Source organism: Hibiscus syriacus, unplaced genomic scaffold (assembly GCF_006381635.1).
Source record: "Hibiscus syriacus cultivar Baekdansim isolate YM2019G1 unplaced genomic scaffold, ASM638163v2 tig00111237_pilon, whole genome shotgun sequence".
Classification (NCBI taxonomy): domain Eukaryota; kingdom Viridiplantae; phylum Streptophyta; class Magnoliopsida; order Malvales; family Malvaceae; genus Hibiscus; species Hibiscus syriacus.
The window spans coordinates 152,323-174,167 of NW_024063029.1; the positions used below are offsets into that span (position 1 = coordinate 152,323).

The window sequence follows — 21,845 nt, forward strand, 5'->3', positions numbered from 1 at the left end:
TCCTCCGGTCTTGATTCCTTCAATGGCAAGGCTCAAATCATCCAACAAAACTTCCATCCCTTTGGTTATAGAGCTGCGTGAGCTTGGCACTGCATCGTTGAGAGGACGAGCCTCGGAAGTGAAAATAAATGAAGCGAGAAGTAGAACGAGGACAAAACAGAAAGAGTTGGCCATTAAGAAATTGCTAGGTTGGGGAATTTTCTTTACGCAGGTAAGAGAGGTAAAAGTTGTTTGCCGATTACCAAATTTTGTGTAATTTGCTTGATACAAAATAATTGTATGCAGATGCCTATATATACTAATCCGTCCATGCAGCGTCAAAACAGTAAGCTGATATCGGTTTGTTCGTCAGAGTTTAAGGGGTGTGGCCTATTTCAAAAACGTGACAGATTTCTAGGGGTTAACCAGCCACCTACCTACACTTTTATTGTGCGAGGAATGGATCATAAGTTGATCAAGATATAAAAAAAAAAATTTGAGTACGAGGTTCGAAATCGTTGCTGCTTATGTCATTACTAGACTTGCCTGGAAAATACAGGAGTTTGAATCAAAATCAAAATGATACGATAGTAAGAAAAAATGCACAACGAATTCAGCTCATGGAGTGCGTAAACAAACTAGTTTCCCATAAGCAAGAGACGGGACCAGCCTCCATGGGAGGAAAATGCCCAACGCAGATGTGACAGGCTGCTGTAAAAAATGAATTAAAGACAATCAATGGAATCCAGGTCATAATTCATGTATCGGAAACTTCGTAATCGCACCCTTTTATAATTGTTGAAATAAACTTATGTCAAGGATAAAGGTGTATTGAAAAGTCACTAAAAGGTTGAAAAGACAAAGCGGGATTCAAGCGTACAATATAAATATGAATATCCTCAGGCTCGCCACGAAGGTGTTTGGTTATGCTGACGCTAACGTAATACCATGTTATTTGGGTTTGACAGGGTCGTTCTTGTCTCCGTTTTGTGTTGCAAAATCTTAGAAATACTGTCAATAACAGAATCAGAGTCAATTTGGACGGGCATACTCCCACCCAAAGTGAATGCTTACTTCCTAGGTATCGATTAATTAAACATTTTGAAGACCGTCATTTAACTCTCTCTATTACACTCATGAACCCGAGAGGCCAAGCAGAAAGATAAGTCAGCAGATCGATAATAACCGGTTGGACCATGCCCAACATGCATCGCTGTGTTGACTACCAGATTCCATGCCATTCTCTGAATCTGTCCAATGCATATGATAATGAGACTAACTAATTAATTTCATTGGGGTTACGGTAGCAATCTCAAATTTTCTTTACGTTGTAAATGTATATGGAAGTATGATGATTTAAATATTTCAAAAATGCATATTTCTTTGATTTTACAAATTAGCAAAATCCCTTTTTCCCGAGTAGATGCCCAACATGCATCGCTGTGTTGACTACCAGATTCCATGCCATTCTCTGAATCTGTCCAATGCATATGATAATGAGACTAACTAATTAATTTCATTGGGGTTACGGTAGCAATCTCAACTGAAACTTCTAACAAGATACAGAGGATTCAAGTCATCTTGTAGGTCCAAATTCTCAAATCTTCAAAGTTAGATCATCTATCACTGAAAATACCACACGCCAACAGACTTTAGGATCTTCATTCTTTATAGCATTTCATATGTTCGTGATCCACAACAACAAAATTACAATAAACTCTATTCCAACACTCTTTTAAGTTTTTCATTCCCCAGGCCTCCTTAAGATTTTGGAAGACAAATTTGCTTTCAAGCAACACGAGCACCTTGAGCCTTAACAAGCTGTCCCTTCCAGAAAAATCTTAGGCACACCTGACGATCGAGCAGTAAAATTCCTCTAAAATACTCCATACACCGATGTCAAATTCAAACTTTCTCTTGCAGAATATCATGAGATCATCAGCAAACACAAGATGGGTGAGGTGATTTTTATCTTATAGCACTTTGGATGGTACTTAACAATGTCCTTTTCAGCAGCAATATTCGAGAAAGAACATTCATTGCTATAATAAGTGATTTATCTCCTTTTTGATATTATGAATATCCACAATAATCTTAAATAAAAACTTAGTGAAGGAAAAGAGTACACATGCTGGGATAAAACTTCGGTTAGAAGTTCTTTTGCTCTAACATCACTTAATATTTCTAAGTCGTTAGATTTCAATCTTGTATAGTAAGTTTTCAAAGTAGGAAATGCCCCAAGGATTATTCAAATCAAAACATCAAAACTTGAATAGATTTGTCGAACATATATATAATTATTCCTTTGAAGATTTTGTATGAAAAAAATTAGAGAAATATTATTCATTTAATTTCCTTTAATATATCATCCTTTCAGTTGAAACATATATGTAACATTATCATCATGCAAGGTAGTTGTCATATTTTCTTGTGGAAGCAAATCATATATCTTCTGATTATGTTAGGTTCACATTAATATATTTAAACTTATCCTTAATTTTGTTAAATGCCATGTTTGACTGTAGCTTCACATGTAAAGTATCTCTTTTCTTTTCTATAGGTATTAATATCCTCCCTATCCTACCTCATAAATAAATTTAACCGTCTTTTTCAAAGAATGGTACAAAACTAGCATTAAAATTGAACTTGTAAAACAAAAATCATTAGGTTAAGACAAATCCACATGCTTAGATAGAACTAAAAGCATGGGGCTTTTGGCTGAAGGCTATAAATGATATTACTTGGTTCCAACTACACATGAGAAAATGACAAAACTACTGGTCCCATTCCTATACCGGCAATTTGGCAATCAAAGATAAGACACTCCTCACATGGAATCCCCACTAACAGTGACTAGTCTTCCCTGAGATGCAAGCAAAAACAAGATCAAATACTGAACGTTGTTCCCGGAAACAAGAGGAAATAAGCTTTCTCAGGCTTCAAAACCTCTAATGGAATACTCTTTGTTTTCCGATAAACGGACTTGGGACTTCAATCTTGATGCTTAAGTAAAGATTGTACTAGTAATATTCCATGGGGAACACAACAGGACTAATACGACAATATCTTGATGCTAAAGTAAAGATTGTACTAGTAATTATTCCATGGGAACACAACATGACTAATACGACAATATCTTGTTGTCAGGTATTTGGCTTATTCAGTGAACAGATCTAGAAGGCAAATAATAAAGCACTAGAATCAACCTCTCTTTGTCCCTTACAATCTGGCTATCGAAAAAATTCGCAGATAAAGTTTGCACTACCAGACATTAATGAATACTGCCAATTTGGACCCCCTCCCCCAAGACTGTTTCGTTCTGCAAACTTAGACTTATCTTCCCAAATCGAATCCTGTCAATACCCCGTTTCACACTCTCTCTGCCGGCCACTGGTTGGCCCTGTCCTTTTTTCAGACCAAGAATGTGTTGTTTCAAAACGGTAAAGCTAAATCTAATCATGAATATAAGGAACAATTGGATCATTTCAAAGTTAATATTCGTACATAATTGAAGATGTAGTTCGTAGTACACCAGCTTAAGTACAAATTTCTGAAATTAAAGAAGTAAAATAAAATCATAAGCCAAATACAAGTAAACGATAGAAGAACCCAAAACAAAACAAAACCCAGAATTAGAAATCAAGTGATATATATATATATAGTAGGTTAGTGATTAGAATTATCTGCCTCTGTTAGTGAAATTCATCTTCTCGTAATACTGAATGGAGAGAAGAGAGAGACAAAGATGGACCTCATCTTTTCCCCACCGAGCGGGCGGCTTGGAGTTGATAATTTTGGGAAACGGAGGGGACCAAGACGAAGCCGAAGCAGAGTGCGGCTTTGAAAGAGGCCAAAGGTAAAGCGAGTGAAGCCGACGGAAGCCACCGAGAGGCAAAACCACAGATCTAAGTTGTTGGGTTCCACAGCCGATGTTAGCCCAGTGCCTGGTGCAGATCAGCTCCCAAAGCCGCTCGTCTTTGGCAGTTTTGTGCCACTGCTTGCTGACGCAGGAAGCCATTGCTAAAGTCCTGGCGTCGACGTGTTTCAAGACCTCGTACAGCAGATTTTCATCTAAATCCATGAACCCAGTCTCCTGTTCATCGGAGTCTTGTTTAATTTTCTTCATTTTGAGGTCGGGTACGTGTACCTGAGAATCCGGGGCACAACGTTTCATTGGGAAAAGCTGAAGCCTGGTCTGTTTTGGTTGAGATTGAATTGAGACTGGGATGGGGAGTGGGTAATGGGAGCTGGTTTTGTCGGATATCAAAGAGAACAAGTGGGTTATTCAATGTAGTGGTCGCCTCACCCTGACCCTGGCCCTGGCCTGGCCCTGGTTTCAGGGGCTGGGAGGGTTCCATTCCTTTCTTTTCCTTTTTATTATTTTTTTCATAAAAGAATTCGCAAATCAAGAGATATATGTCTACTGTTTTATTTTTATTATTATTTTGCTTGCCATTTTGGTGTGTTTATTTTTTAAGGATAAATTACTCTTAAAGTCACTTTATTCTGCGTTTACACTTAAAGTCACTTTATTCTGAGTTTAGTAATAAATATATCATATATATTTTTAAAACAAATTGTATATACACCATTTAATTAAAATATTGTTATAAATATGTTACTATATTATTAAATATGGTATATAATAGTGATGTGATCTAATATAACAATAATTTTAATCCTTATAATTTGTATGATTTATCAATTTGGTCTTGATATAAAATGATTCAATAAATTTAAGTATTCTTATTTAAAATTTTAATCATTTGCCTTCATTATTCTTCTTTTGAATTAATCATTCTTCTTTCAAAACTATTATATCATTTTCCTGATATAAAAATAATTTAATACTAGGTTATTGTTACTTAATGATAAATTACATTTATCTAACAATTGTTTTGATCCGGTGGGCTCGTTTAGTTTGACATTATCATAAAGAAAATTGATAGAAATTTTAAATACCAAATATTAAAATCATTGAATTATTTTAAATTAAGATAAAATTAATAAATTTTATAAGTTTAGGGACTAAAAATATTATTATATCATATCACATCGAATCATATGCTTAAATTTTAATGATGAAATAACTTATTTATAATAATATTTAAATTAAATGACATGTCTGTAACTTTTATAAAAACAATATATTTATTATTAGATTCATAATTAAGTATATTTATAGTTTTATTTTTTAAGAACATATCTTTACCGATTGGTTTAATAGCTCATTTTCCTTATATTTATCTTAATTTTTAATTTAGCTTCTGTATTATGTTTTTTCCTTAGTATACTATTATTTTGTCTACACTTTACTCCTTTCGCCGTTATCACTAAAAAAACCTAATGTAATCTAATAAGAAAATGTCAATGATAAATTTTTTAAAATATTTAAAAATGTAACAAATTTAAAAATCATAAAGTGCAAATAACTCTTAAAGATATAAAAAAAATCCATTCAAAATTTATGTTTTAAATTTTTATTTCTTTTAAAATTATAACTATGTTTAATTTATTTGTAAATATATATAAAAATTAGGTTTAAAATGAAAAAAAAATTATTTCTTTTAAAATATATGTCACAAAAGGTTAGATTATCTCATCTAACCGATCGATGGTACCTTAGTTCCTCTAGAATTAAAGAGATTTTTTTATATCAACAGAAAGAGATGAGACGAATCCATATAGATAATAGAAATTTCTCTATTGCCGAATTATAGAGCATCGATATGCTTCTTTCCAAAAGCGTCAAGATGCCTCTGCATAGCTCGTGATATTATATTGGGAAGGAATTGCCTCACACTCTAGATATCATAGGTTGAATGATCCTCCAAAAAATATTGTGATGCCTCTACTCAGCATTAGGAATCTCTCAATTGCTATTAAGAATATAGAGATGCCTTTGTCCTAGTAAGGGGAGACAAAGAGCTCCTCATTGCTCCTACCAAGACGAAATGTCTCCACCCGTTGATCGGACTCCTCCGAGAATGTCGAGTTGCCTCCTCTATTAGTGAGGATACGGAAATACCCCCACTGCACTTAAAATATAAAGATTACATGACGAACTTTTAACCGATCGAACAAAGGCAAAATGTATTCTCTAAAGTAAAAATAATAATAATAATAATAATAAAACTTTGACCTTTGTAAAGCATTGAGAATTCTTTGCAGTCTACCTATATAGACGTGAAAATTACTTTACTCAAATCTAGCCGATGAAACTAAACTATGGACTCCACCGATAATTTCAAAAGCGTTGAGAATCCAAAATTTTAGGATCCATCCAAAGGCGAACAGTTGTAGCCTTTTGATTTGACAAACAGTTACAGACCTTTGACCTTTGATTTGATTACTGTTAAAATCATCACCGAGAAATTATGTCAAATAATAGTTTGGTAAATTAATTTTTTCGGCAAAACCATTTACCCTACAACTTACACCTTATTGAATTTAACACTCACACGTACTAAAAGCCAATATATAAACCTCAAGATAGAAGGAGAAAAGGATATTCTTATTCCTTTCTTTTGTTTCTCCTTCAAGATTCTTTTTCTCATCTAAAGCATGATTTATCGTATTGAATACGCCAAAAGACAATCGATTACGGCTCTCCACCTAAACTCGATGAAGTGAATAGCTTACAACTTACATAACACACATTGTTACCATATACCATATGTAATACACGAAAACTCAGCCAATGCCAACGATAATGCCAGCCTAACACAATTGTCTCAAACAGAGGATACGTACTCAACAGATCACATGTTCATTCCATCAAGCTCAAAGCTTAGCAACCTAGGATAAAAGAAGAGAGGTCCATCCATAGGTGAATAATTCATCCCTACCCAGAGACGGAGCTATGGGATTGGAAGTATCATGCCCTATCTATAAAATGGTAAGTTTTGATTTTAGTTTCTTTAAATTTTTCAATAAATACAAGGAGAAAAATACATTTGGACTCTTAAGAAAATGATAACCAAGCAGGCTAAAGTGGAAGCAAGTTACGTGGTTCTGACCAACCCATGTTTTCAGGAGTTTTTGTTTCCTTCTTACAGTTGATGTGAACATAACGTTGTTTTGTTTCAACCTGGGGATTTGAAGTCCAGCTGTCTGAAAGTTCAGCCCATGATCTGAGAACTAAATTATTAAGGAACCCTAGCTTCAATCTCAGGCCAACTCGTGTCTATATATTATGAGCCTTTTTGCTTTTCTAGTTGGACAGTATACTCAGTCGGGCTTGGGAATCTAATAATGCACATCAAAGACATACTGCTTCCAATGAACTTGTGAAATTATACTCCTTCAAAGTATTTACGTTGCTTTCGAATTTAGATATAGATATGGTCATTTAAATGTAAAAATAATACACATTTAATTTTTTAAATGATTGTTTCACAGTATTACAATATCTAAAGAATACAACAATAGTCTTGTCATTAGCGAGGCTGCTCCTTGAAGCATATTACAGCTCAGGATTAACCTGTTCTCATTCATCTGAAAGCTAGTAAATAGTGCTGTGACCAGCCCCTCTTTGACTGGGTCCAGAATAAGCTTGAACTACCTTCAATGTCTTGATTGAAGTAGGAGAAATTGAATGCTTGAGAAGCCTAAAGGCCCCCACCTCTGCTAATTGAAATTGGATAAGAACAATGAAGCCAATGAAGATAGGATTCAAGGCAAAAATGACTACACTCTGAGCATTCTTCATCATGTCGTTGCTATTATGTTTACTAAATCCTAGTGAATGCTACCTGCTAGAGTGTTGCGCTCTTATTGGAAGACTCCAAATTTTTGTTTGGTGGCTGTCGATAAATAGTGCTCTTTGGGGTATAAATAAGGGTAGACGCAACACGCAAGGACTTGTCCTTTCCTGACCCTATTGGAAAGTGAAGAATGTTTGAAAATTCTTTGAAAATGTTTTAGTATATATGGTAAATATACGGCGTACCAAATAAAGTCTAGAGTAAGACGATTAATGATTGGTTATGGAACTTGTTTGTTCTTTTCTGACCCTGCTGAGCTGGTCGATACGTGTTTCATATTCGTGCTCCCGTGATGCAGGCAAGATATCAACAGCTCTTGCTTAGTTAGCAAAGTTTAGTAGTGGTATACTGTATAATGTTTAAAACTGCACAAGATCCGCCATATGTGTCAATCCTTCAAATGCGACGCAGTCGGCTCTGCTACTTAAGGCTTCTATAATTAACTTTTGAAGGAATTATTGTTCCATTATTGAAGGAAAAAAACAATAAACAATACTCAGCGTGGTTCACAAGGTTAGTTAAGAATGTTGAATGTATAATTTGCTCACAATTTATTGGTATAAGATTGTAGCATCAAGTCAACTTGGATTGGAGGATTTTATGATAAGACATCAAGTCAAATAAATATTACCATTTTAGGTATTGGGACTCTAACCGTCGTTAAAATATGTCACGTTATGTTAGTTTTAAGAATTTTTATTTAAAATAAAAAATAGAAATATATTTTTTTATAAAAATTCTAGAATTTTCTCAAATCTTAAAAAAATCTAAAACTTTTTAATTCCTATACCCACGTTAGTCGTCACTTTTTGCCGTCAACGTTGCCATCGATCGAACCTAACCTTGACCATGCCTCCACCCTACGGCCAACCACTTGACGAACAACCAACGACGAACCTTAAATTGCAATTTAAACCCAATGTCGGCAAGGAAAAAACACGACTTTTTAAGTGACTCTACGTAGTCATGTTGGCTTCGGTGGCCGTTGGTGGCAAGGGAGAAATAAGGGTTAGGATTAGATATTTGGGGATTATTTTAGGGATTTGATTTTTTTTGGTAATATTAGATAAATTGTAGTTTTTTTATAAATATAATACATTTTTTAAGTTTTTAAATATTTTTTAAATTAGCAGAACGTGACACGAGTCACTTAAAAAGATTTTTTAACAGCGGTTACGTTTATAATGTTAAACACTTAAATTGACCGGGCAAAAAATTAAATACCTATTTAGAAAAATGGTATAATTTAAATACTTATTTTTATATTAAGTAAAAGCTTTTGATGTAGGCACACTTTGCGGACACTTCACACTCTTTCAAACTCAAAACTAGCCAATTTATCTTCATTTTGTCCTCTGTAAAATGGTATATATATATATATATATCAACTATCATTATAAATATTATATATTTTTATGTCATATACGTACACATATTTATAAATTTCATATTTAAATATAATTATAAATTATTATAAATTATTAATATCAATACACATATTTAATTATATTTTAAATAGGTTTAACATTGCTTGATTCACTAATGGCTGTCCCTTTTTCCCATATATATATGGGGTAGGGGGAGGTAAGATGTAGGCTACCCCCAACACTAGGTTGAGAGCAGCTTCCGTAAGAGACCTCCAAATTATGAAATGCCCTCCGTGAGACTCGATCCCACGACCTCAAGGTTAAGAACCTTGTGCTCTACCAACTGAGCTGGATGGTCATTTCAATTGCTTGATTCACTAACTTATTATAATATGGGTAAAAACTTGTGAAAACCTTGACATTTCATTGGCCCGCAAAAAAAGAAAAAAGTAAACCCAAATTTGTTTAAAATATAGTAATCGTAATAGTTAGAGGACGGAAAGAAAGGCCGAGTCAAACAAACTCCTGCCAAAAGGAAGAAATTATTGGTAAATTACACCGTTTCTTACTATACTTTATTTTATCTCCTATTTTGCTCATTATATTTTTTATTTTTCCAATTTACTCACATAATTTTACATATTGAATTATTTTGCTCACTCCCTGTTATCTCTCTAACGTTTGACGATATGACATTAATTTTTAATATAAAATAATTTTAAAAAATAACAAAAAAAGTTGAAAGTAGTTGGATGCCACTGTCGGTGACCGACGACCACCTTAGACGGTGATTGTTTTGTCTTAAATTTCATGGGTCACTTCCACTCGATACCGTGAGTCCGAATTTGACCTCCATTTTTTAGAACTTGTTCCAAAATCCACGAATTTGATATTGAAATTGAGGAAGCCGAAAAGTTTCAGTCTAGATTCACGAGTTTTGTGACATTTTCCGGTGAAACAACCATCAAATTCGGACTCAGGGGGTCGAGATGAACTGACACATGAAATTTGGGACAAAACGACGATGGCATTCGGCCATCTTCAATTTTTTTGTTAATTTTTTTAATTATCTTCTATTAACACCGTTAAATAGTTAACAACAGAGTGATCAAAATGATTCAATCTATAAAGTTTAGTGAACAAATTAGAAAAATTAAAAATATAGTAAGCAAAATAAGAAAGATAGTAAAGTACAATGAAAAACGATATAATTTACCCAGAAATTATTATACAGATCCGACTATCACATCATTAATAGTTCCGATTACTTATATTTATAAATTTTGGAATAATTTTTAAAAAACTACTAACTCATTATTTATATGTAAAAAAAATTGAGATTCACCTTAAAAAATAATTTTTTTATTATTTTAGATCACATATGACACGTGGTGAATTTAATCTATTTAATAATTTTTTGTCAAAGGACCCACTTCCGAAAAGTTCGTCGACGTCCACATCAAGCAAGATCCTTATATACATGGACAGAGCGATAGCTAGCATTGCCACACCAATATTTCAACGGCTACAGATTACCCAATTCAAAGCAATTTAAGGAGCATTTGTTGCGGGATAGAAGATCAAGAACAGCTAGCTCAACATCTTTCATTCATCAATGAAGTGTGTTCTCTTTGTACTGGGTGTCTTGGCGTTGCTGGTTTCAATACAGCCACATGCAGTCCATGGGCGAGCCTTTCGATCAACCAAGACGGAGGAAAGTGTGGTTGTTCCGGGAAGGGAAGGAGAAGCGGTGGGTGTTGCTGACTCGGCAAGCAATTCGTTCAAGCGAATGGCTTTTAGATTAGCCTCGGGACCAAGCAGGAAAGGTCCCGGGCATTGATCTTAAAGCATATTCTTGGGGACTCGTTTTTCCCCAACCTATATACGAGGACCCAGGTGGAAGCATTCCACTTGATGCACAGATTCGTAAACTACAGAATATGTTTTCCTCTTTAAGCTCCATCAGGGAAAATAGGGGATTTGTTTTTCCATTCGTTTAAGAAAACAAGTTTTGATTATACTTGTAATTTGACAGTGTAGGGAGTGATACACTTTTGATCAGAATTAGGATATACTTTTTGATGACGAAGAATTCAATTGATGATGTGCTTTGTATGATTGTCTGCAAATCTTCTGCCACTTGTCTCTCTTTTTCCCTCCAATAATTCGTTCAAGAGCTGATCTAAACCCAAATGAAAGCAAGAAATTTCGGTATCTAATAACGCAATCTACCAAACTCCAAAAAAACAAGATTAAAAATATTTCTTAATTATTGATAATAATCGTTTGAATTCGAATTTCTTAAAGAAAAAATTATACACTCTTTTATCAATAAAGACACTCAACGAATCTATCACATTTGAAATCGACAGTGTTAACAACCCCATCTTCAGTACGTAGCTGAGCTTGGAATGAATGATAAATTATAAGCACAGTCAACAAGGACTACAGATTTCTAAGGTTATACACCCAGTGGAAGAAACAACAAATCTATGAAATCATTTATTTGCTTGTATGTTTGTACCATGTTCATATTCATCTACTCTTTTAATTATGAAATTTATTTGAAATATTTTCAAAACATTCCAAGTATTTTGGTCAAAATAAAATCGCTTTAAGCTTTCGGCGTTGTTAATGCATAAAATTGTCAAATACCGTCACCTAACTCTGGCAAATCCACCTTCTTCTGTCCTTTTGTGCACTAATAATAGAAGCAAATGCGACATTCCTAGTCAGATTCTAAAAGTCATCAAATTGTTAGGAAAACCGGTGGAAGTTTTGAAAATTGAATTTCAAATATTACAATGGCATTCAGTCCAAAACTCTGCAATTTAAGTAGCTACATAATACTCTTTTTTGACATTATAGACCCATTGCAAATGAAAACAAAGTGGAATAGATATGCCACTTCACTTCCAAGCTTCTTTAACAAAGCTAATAGGATCACTTGATTCGGTATGGCCGACACTAGCACAATTTCAAGTCCCTTAAAGGTCAGAAGCTCTACTGCACATTGACTCGTTTCTTTCATATTATGAGATAGACTTTTATGTGGTACATATATGAAAAGTTCAGTTATTATATAAGTTTTAAATAGTTTTTCATAACCCAATTCTTACAAATTTAAAATTAAAATTATGAATAAAAACTCAAGTAAACAAACAAATAACTTTTTGTTCAAATTAAACGACATATGCGAGTAAAATTATCGAATGAAAGTAAGTTACTGTTAACCCATACACTAAAACATGAGAACAAAAAATAATTTTGTTACAAAAATATTAAGAATATTTTAGCATTTGTGCCATTGTTAAAATAATGTTGTTGAACGAACAAAATTCTCCGCGCAAAAACATTCAGAAAAGGAGCACAGCAACCAAACAAAACAATGGTCAATTATCGGAAAATCAAACAAAAAATCCCGTACTCGTTTAACACAGCAAAAGTGTTAGGATAATGGTTTGAGAAAAAAAAATAGCTCATATAGGCCCTTAAAAGAATTATTTTCTTAACCAGGATGAGAAATAAATAATGCAGGGGGAAGTCGGCCGGAGCCCTTAGCGTCTTCAAAAAGTCAACCGGAGCACCTGACCTGACGTCTTCACGATCTTCAACCCTCTGCTGCATTTACCGGTTTTTGGCCATCTTAAACATGGAATTGCGCCTTTTTTGTGGAAATGCTTTAAAATTTTCCACTTCAAGCAGTATAAGAAACACGTCGTATTTCCTACCTTCTTCTCCCAAAAGTGCTCTGGCCGAAGACGAAGACACTATTTCTTCCGGCCGAATTCCTAAAGATGCTAGGTGCTCCAGCCGCCTTTCCCCATGCACTGTTCATACCACCCTAGTTAAGAATACCCCATATAAGCCATTTTTTCCCAAACCTTCATCCCAGCAATTTTGCCGTTTTAACAAGTTCTCCCAAAACAAGTTGCTTGATAAATGAGAAAATGTGGGAAAGCACTTGCACGGTTCTCATTGCTCAACTAGGAATAGTTGAGCAATGAAACTAGGAATAGTCGAGCAAATGTCCTATAGCAAGCAAGAAACTAGGAATAGTCTCAACTCAAAACCTAACCATGGCGCCAGAGGGAATACGGTTAGTTGGACATAAGAGTTATTTGTACAAGGCAGATGGAAGTGCACAACAGGCAAGGAAAATTGTCTTGTACTGAACTTCAAAGTTCAATCTAGTTAGTTTATAACGTTAATTTTACAATATGGCATCCATAATTCAAATTCTTTTGTTCTCCTAACTTATACAAGAAAAAAAATTCCAACAATAGGTGAATGCAACACAAAGTTTATGAGAACGGAAGCTCAATCACCAGATAGGAGTGAAGCAAGATAAAAACAAGGTTTAAATATTGATTATTTCATTTACCTTTGAAAATGAAGTCGGATGATATCCACCTACAATTCAAACATCAAAAGACAATACAGGATCCAATGGCATTAACAACAAAAAATAAATGATATTTCATCTAATCAAGATGCTAGCTGGAGGTATGGGATAAAGAATGCCACCAGAAATTCAACTCTGTTGCAATGCAATTCTTAAGCAACGCCAAGAGCCAGGCAACAATAGTTGAGTAGAAGGGTTGAAGCTGTTAGAGAAATAAACTAATGCACTACCAGCAGAAAAGGAATATGATGCAACACAGCATATGGATGTGGCAAGCAAAGAGATTCAGTATACATAAAACGGAAATGATTTCGGAGAAAAGAATCTGAATTGTATTCTTTGAACATTTTACATGTAACAAAGAATATGACATATCATGTTAATACAGAAAACGAATAGGTCGTTCAAACATGTATCTACCTCATTCATATCAACTGAATGTTTATAATTATCAGGAGATAAGTTCATAGGAATGCATTTCCAATGAATATACTCTTTCTCGATAGCACTAATACTATCCCTTGCTTTTATTAGACTCTAATTTACAGCAAAAATCCCCTATATCTTTCATATCTTGATGCCTATAATAGACCCAAGAATCCCTTCAAATGCAAATTAACTTTCCAAATCAATAATTATTCCCCCCCCCCCCCCAAAAAAAAAAAAGAATAAACACGAACAGAAGAAATGGCCTAAATAAAATGCAGATACCTATTCCGCTTAGAAATCCTACATCAAAACTCAAACATGAATTTCAACTCGATCACTCGTGATTCCATTATGTTCTGCAAGTTCAGAACAACAAATGTCTAATTCCTATGAAACTAATGACTGAATTTGTGAAACAGTTGATGGAACACACATAGTAATTAAGGTACAGAATGCTGAAATGCTGATGAGTTACTGGATATAAAATCATCAATGAATAACAAAATTCTAGCACCCTTCATTTTGCACCGTATCAATGAATTAAACAAGGATCCATCAAGATTACAGAAAAACACAAAGCAAAAACAAAAAACACAAGATACTGACAAATATTATTATCATGCTATATAAGCAATTAAGTATCCCGCAATGACCATGGTATATAAGCAAGTAAGCATCCGCAATACTTTATAGTCCGTACAAACAGATCTAATAAAACCCTAGCAATACCGAATATCAATGTAAACAACAAAGAGGCCCTAAAGAGACGAGAATGTTCAAACTCAATCCTCGTCCTTGACCGAGAAGGACGAATTCTCCTCAGAAACTGCAGTTCCCACATTATTCGAGTCTGCCTCTGCCGAACCTGAGGGAGTAGAGTCAGTGGCAGCGGCAGCTCGAGCTTTGACAGAATCGAGCATGCGCTTGCTGATTTCCTTGGAATACACCTGGAGAATCTCGATGCCATCCTCGTCGGTGGAAAACGATGCCTCGGCAACCGAAAAAGCCTCCTCCTCGATCAACTTGGCCACAGCAGAAGCCTCCTCCTTAGGGATCGTTCCATAGCGTTTGGAAAGGACGGATTCGGACGACAGCGTCTCCACGAGACGATTGAGGACGGCGTCACGAGTTCGTTGGGTGGGTGGCCAAATTTTAAATGTGAGGTTGTTGAGCTTGGCGGCGGTGTCGTCTACTTGGGTTTGTGTTGCTGCGGTGGAGTCGTTAGCAGTTTCGGATTCAGGATCAGCCATTTCTTTGGTAGGGGAAATCAGAAAGGTTTGTTAATGAAAGAAAATTTGAGGAAGGGGAAAAGAAATATAATAGAATGTGGGTTGGCTTGGGCCGAGGTGGGTTGAAATGAAAGGGATAGGCCAACTTTACTTAAATCTGCATCTACTATAATGGAATACTTTTCAATGATTAAAACACTTCAAATTTCTGCATTTCCTTCATTGTTTAGGTGTTTGTGATTTGGTTGTCAACAAATCAACTTCTGGTTTTCGATTAAGGCAGGCAATGAACAATTTTTTATCCCTGAAGAAGCAATCTTATCTTGCTCAAAACTCAAACCCAACTCAGTTGCCAAGTGCTAACAACTTAAGCCCCATTGAACTTACTTCGCAACAAACCAGGTTTCCCACATACCCATTTTATTGTCCCGTCAGAGTTGGCACTTAAGCTGCTTCCCACGCCCCCACAATTTTCTTGTTAAATAAAAAAATCTTATAATATACGATTTTAACCAATTTTTTTTGGATTTACCAAAATGACCAACTAAATCGCAATGCGATCGATAATTCGCAACGCGATCTCCGGTATCGCAAATCAGTTTCCAGATTCACAACGCGAACATCGATTATCGCAACGCGAACTTCGACTATCGCAATGCGATTTTCCAAATTCGTTGCGATAGTCCAAGTTCGTTGCGATAGTCGAAGTTCGCGTTGCGATTTATTCCAAATTCGTTGCGATAGTCCAAGTTCGTTGAGATAGTCGAAGTTCGCGTTGCGATTTATTCCAAATTCGTTGCGATAGTCCAAAATCGCATCAACTGGTGGTATTGCATTTGTTTCTTAAGAATTTTATCTAAAAAGATAGTATTCGCGCGGACGTGTCGAAGACATGTATTACCACGACCACGACCCGAGACGGACGGCGGCGCGCGAGAGTCCCCCTTGTTCTCTATCACTCAACAAGAAAGTGAGAAAGTCAAGCCTTAAATACCATTCCCAATAGTGTTTCCAATACTATGTGAGATTGAGCATTACCAACACTTGTTCCCAATACTATGTGGGATTGAGCCTTAAATAGTGATATTATTTGTGAATTATAGTTAATGACTTTAGTATTTGTATGAAAAATATTTGTGGTCCGCTTAGTTTTCATGCAATTCTAATTTATTTTCAATTGATTGTAATTGCACGATAACAATTTTTTTTATTCTCGCGAGTGATGCAATTTTTTTTGAATGTTTTGCTTAAAATTGCAATAATCGCGATTGATTGTAGATTGACTTTTAATTATGACATATTTAATCGTATAATACTAATACAATTGGCTGTTGATTTAGTTATTTTAAGGTGCATGATTGTTAATTGTTTCTGAATAATCACATAGTATTGGGAACAAGTGTTGGTAATACTCAATCCCACATAGTATTGGAAACACTATTGGGAATGGTATTTAAGGCTTTGCTTTCTCACTTCCTTGTTGAGTGATAGAGAACAAGGGGAACTCTCGCGCGCCGCCGCCGCCGTTCGTCTCGGGTCGGGTGGGGTCGTGGTAATACGTGTTTTTGACACGTCCGCGCGAATACTATCTTTTTAGAGAAAATTCTTAAGAAACAAATGCAATATCACCAGTCGTTGCGAACTTGGACTATCGCAACGAATTTGTAATAAATCGCAACGCGAGCTTGAACTATCGCAACAAATTTGGAATAAATCGCAACGCGAACTTGGACTATCGCAATGTGATAGTCAAAGTTCGCGTTGCGATAGTCCAATTTCGCGTTGCGAATCTGGAAACTGATTTGCGATACCGAAGATCGCGTTGCGAATTATTGATCACATTGCGATTTAGTTGGTCATTTTGGCCAATCCAAAAAAAGTTGATTAAAATCGTATATTATAAGGCATTTTTGATCACTGAAGTTATTTTCTCAAATAAAAAAGGGCTAAAATCAGAAGCTTTACCTACGTTTAGGGGCGATTCATTCGCAGATTTTTTTTAAAATATCATTACTAAAGGGAATATTTTTTTTAAATTGTAATTTTAGGTTTAGTTCATAAAAAAGATAATTGTCAGGTAATAATTTATTATTAGTAGTATAATTTTTTTGATCAAAATGGTGATAATATCATTATCTCTCAATTCTTAGGTAATGAATAATTCTCACCACTTCGAATATAAATACCCTTGAAATAATAAATTATTTTCATATATATCATTCACAATTCTTATTCTTCGTGTTTTACTCAAAATTATAAAATTAATAGTAATAATATACAAATAGTTTAATCTAGTAAAATATTAATAAATTTGAGTGGTTAAAATTATTTTATATTTTTAATATTAGTATATTAATTATTTTATAATTTTCTGAGGTGAAAATATTATTATTGTAAAAAATGTAATTATTTAAAGTAATATCTAATTTTAAGTTATTTAAAAATAAATCTTATATATTAAAAAATAATATTATGGTCTCAACTGGACAAATATAACAATTATAATATTTTTATAAATTTTCATTCAAAACATTTATAATTTAATACTAAAGTTTAACTTGTTAAAAAGAACATATATCATAAGTATAATTTAATAAAATATGCATTCAAGTAATCTTATATTTTTCTAACCAAATATTGTAATCTTATATCTCTGTTAAACAGACCAAACAAGGTATAGTAATGTTACATTCTACTAATCTTATTCTCAAATGTAATCTTATATCCTGTGAATCAAACGCCGCGAATATTAGGAGTATAAGCGTTCATTGTCAAATAGTTAAGAGTCTTTAAATATATACTACCTTATATTCATCACAAATTTATCAAAATAAATAAATAAAATCTAAAAAATTTAAGGTGTAATCAATTATGATTGCGAGTTCTCAAAGTTTCACTTCAAGAAGAACACTTCACTTTTATTACACAGAAGGATCGTAAATTAGCTGGACTTATCTGCAGTAAGTTGAACAAAGTATTTCCCGGTATGCTTTTGCATACACACGTAGGTGTTGGTAATGGTAGCATGTCGGATTGTGGAAAGCAGGTTGAGCATGCAAGGGCGGGGACTGCACAAATCTACCAAGGGCTCAGCTTTAGGCATGGTTAGTCCCGTGCCTTCCTTCATATCGATTTCCACCTCACCAATCCTATTCCACTCAAATGACTGAATCAGGGCACCAAGTACAAGTCCAACCACTTTTCTACCTAGATTAGCTCCGGGACATGCTCGTCTTCCAACACCAAAGGGTAGTAATATATACCCTTCAGGTTCACCAGCTATGAATCTCTCCGGCATAAATCTGTAGGCGTCCTCCCAAAGCTTGGGTTCCCTTTGGATAGTCCACGCATTGACAAATAACATTGTTCCACGTGGCACGTTATAATCACAAACAACACAATCTTATGATGATTCATGCGGTAGGAGCAATGGAGTTGATGGAAATAATCTCATACTTTCAGAAATTATGGATTGTAAATAATTCAACTTTGGCAAGTCTGTTTCATCTAAAAGCTTGTCATGTCCAACTTCAGCAGCTATTTCAGACCAAGCTTTATGCAGGACTCCAGGATGATTAAGAAGAATTGACATAGTCCATTCTATGATAGCTGATGAAGTTTCAGTTCCAGCACCTATCACTGACTATTGACAAGTTTCAAAGATGTAGAAATTTAAAAATTATAGAGATAAAAACGAATACAGTGTATATATGATTTGATCTTTTAAAAAAAAATTGAATTTATAAAAATCTTTGAAAAAAAATATAAATATATTTCTTTGAGAAAAGTGGACTTAAAAAAATGCAAACAAATGCTATCACCATTCACATGGTAACTATCAATGACGCACAAGTTCGGAGACTTTCGAGCATGTTAACCTACAAGATGTAAAAAAAAATAATAATAAAAAAATCGCATTAATGATTCATGGATCTTACCAAGATATCTGCTTTTATGGTTTGATCGGTATAGAATTCCGGTTCTGTTTGTTGCAAGGATAACATGATAACGATTAAATAAGTTTTTGTCCCTTTGTTGCTTCCATCAGATGAACCCAAAGGCTGATCGGTTGAATCTTCCCTCATCTTTCTATGCTCTTCAAGAAGAGACTGTAAGAGCTTGTCCAGTTTCTTCATGGCTCCTTTCATCCTCCTCTCCACACCTTGGAAGTCAACCCACTGCAGAACAGGAAAAAAAGTCATTCACATGTGCGCTTCCATGGATCTCAACAGCCTCTCTCATGATGTCTCGAAACTCCTCTGCTTCCTTGTCCACTGCATCTTTCCCGTAATACCTCTTTCCAGCAATTATCCTTAGAATAATATTGAAAACAACCTCTATAAGCTTTGATGTAAGTTGCACCTTAGCTGGTTTCCGGGTCGAGGCCAGGAATAGTTCCTTTAGCAATAACTGAACTTCCTCTTGCCGGATTCTAGCAAACATGGCGACTCGGCTTGTGGAGAAGAGCTCCAATCGTGCTATTGTTATAATCCATGTGTTTGCCAGCAAGCAACTGAGGGCGGTTGGCAAAGATGATATCATTTTTTGTAAAGCACTCTTCGGCTGCTGATGCTGAGGAGACAACGAGCACTTTACAAGTTCCGAATTGAAGGAGCAGAATGGGGCCATATTTCTCTGAAAGTTGATGAAGAGTTCGATGAATAGGTTGTTTTAGAAGATGGTGATGGCCTACGATTGGCAAAGCAGGAGGACTAGGAGGCAAATTTCTTCGACTTTTACGTTTCTGTATGATGGATTTGAAAACTAATGCAGAGAGGAGAAAGAAGATGATGAGTGTGATGTTGAACAAACTAACAACTTCCATATTTTCTAACGCTGGCGAATTCAAGCAGACAACTCTCTTGTTTTAATTTTTACAGTAGGGGGCAAATTCTGCTCTTATAAATATCAAATTATTTCTCCAGCTTACCAATATATCGATTACAAGTGTATATATAAGAGTGGATTGTCATAACCATTTTTTTTTTATAAAAATAATTTAATATTATTTAAAACGACGATTATGACTTTAATTTGACGAATTTGGGTGATTTGGATTAAAGGAATAGGAGTCGCCATCGACCTTTAGGTTAGGTAGGTCGAATACCTAAAAACATCTTTTCAAAACAATTTTAAGAAAAATCATTTTTTAAGACAAAATTCGGTCTGCGTTACCAAAGATTCATTTAAATGGATTCGGGAGTCGGTTACGCGTGGGGAAGGGTAAGCACTCCCACAACGCCCAAAATTGGTACTGTGTCGCTTACACGTTGTCGTAAATGGTGGAAATGATGAAGCGAATATAAAGCTACAAGATGATCTGTTTATTGAACATTGATTAATTTACTTCAAATTAATTAATTAGAAAAAATTCTTTAACTCGAAAAGAAATCTCGAAATTAACAATCCTCCATCGGGAAAGCTAACTCGACTATTCCTTATCCATAAAGAATATTTCCCTCTTTGATAAAATGTGAATCGAATATGAATTGAAAATCGATATTAACATCAAATAAAAATACCACAAAACAAATGTATTGAATTATTTGAATAAACAAGATTTAATTGGTAAAATGAACTATATTTATTTCAAGTTCACATTTGTTAAAATGTCGTATCGGATCGCATCACTTCGACCAAGTGATACTTTCCACGCACGTTCTACAAATTTGTGTTCTTGAAAACATTCGAACAATATTTAAATAAAGAAATGCATTATAAATAACTATAAATAGAAATATGCAAAATACAATATTTACAACAAATATAGTCAAATATTTTTTTTTTATATATGATACAAATACATAACATAAAAAACATGTACATACATAAAGAATTAAAATAAAAGAAAATTAATATTACAAACCAAACTGTAATGACCAAAAATAAAGTACTTGAAATTTCAAAGACCAAAATAGCAAACACATAAACTCAAAGAACCAAAATAGTACAAACATGAATTTTAAAGGGCTAAAGTCGAAGAAACACAAGTTAAGGACCAAACTGAAATTACACAGAAACATGAAGGATCAAAAATATTTAAACCAAATACCAAAACAGTGACTAAAACAAAAGATGCACCAATCTGAGGGCCAAATTCGAACATCAGCCAAAATCACACAACACATGTAATAAGTGACTAAAATAAAATTATTATAAATATCATAGCCTAAATTAAAACTAATGAAATTGAAATAAATAACCAAATATGGACTGAAATGAAACAAATCTAAACTCTAAGGCGTAAAATCAAATAATTACACAAACCATGCAAATGAGGACTAAAACAATTTCACAGAAATACGGAGGATCAAAAAGTAATTAAACAAAATGTCGGACAGTGACCAAAATAGAACATTTGCAAATATGATGGCTAAATTCAAACACCCACAAAATATCATAACACAAGAAATTAGGACTAAATTAAAATATTTATAAATGTGATGGCCATATTCGAATGTCAAAGAAACATACACGAGATATTAAATCAGTGGCTAAGATGTAACATTTATAAATATTGAAACCAGAACCAAATATAAACAAAAATGTTATAATACCTAGGATAGTGATTAAAATATAAAAGTGAAAAGATAAAGGCTCAAATTGAAATAATATAAACTTCATTCCATGGCTAAATCGTGAGATTACAAGGATCAAGGACCTACAGTGT

General features: G+C 34.3%; 2 protein-coding genes and 1 pseudogene across 2 annotated transcripts; all 3 read right to left on the reverse strand.

Moving 5' to 3' along the window:
- Positions 1 to 597: 597 nt before the first annotated feature.
- LOC120156777 lies at positions 598 to 20,025 on the reverse strand (annotated as a pseudogene).
- On the reverse strand, positions 3,446 to 10,120 carry LOC120156802 (F-box protein GID2-like). The gene is made up of 2 exons (XM_039168063.1): positions 10,114 to 10,120; positions 3,446 to 4,169 (listed from the first exon to the last, which is right to left on the reverse strand). Coding segments are annotated over exons 1-2 (513 nt in total). The 5' UTR covers positions 10,116 to 10,120; the 3' UTR covers positions 3,446 to 3,658.
- On the reverse strand, positions 10,534 to 15,203 carry LOC120156804 (WPP domain-containing protein 2-like). The gene is made up of 2 exons (XM_039168064.1): positions 14,696 to 15,203; positions 10,534 to 10,544 (listed from the first exon to the last, which is right to left on the reverse strand). The coding sequence occupies exon 1, from the start codon at positions 15,194 to 15,196 to the stop codon at positions 14,729 to 14,731; it is 468 nt and encodes a 155-aa protein (XP_039023995.1). The 5' UTR covers positions 15,197 to 15,203; the 3' UTR covers positions 10,534 to 10,544; positions 14,696 to 14,728.
- Positions 20,026 to 21,845: the final 1,820 nt, after the last annotated feature.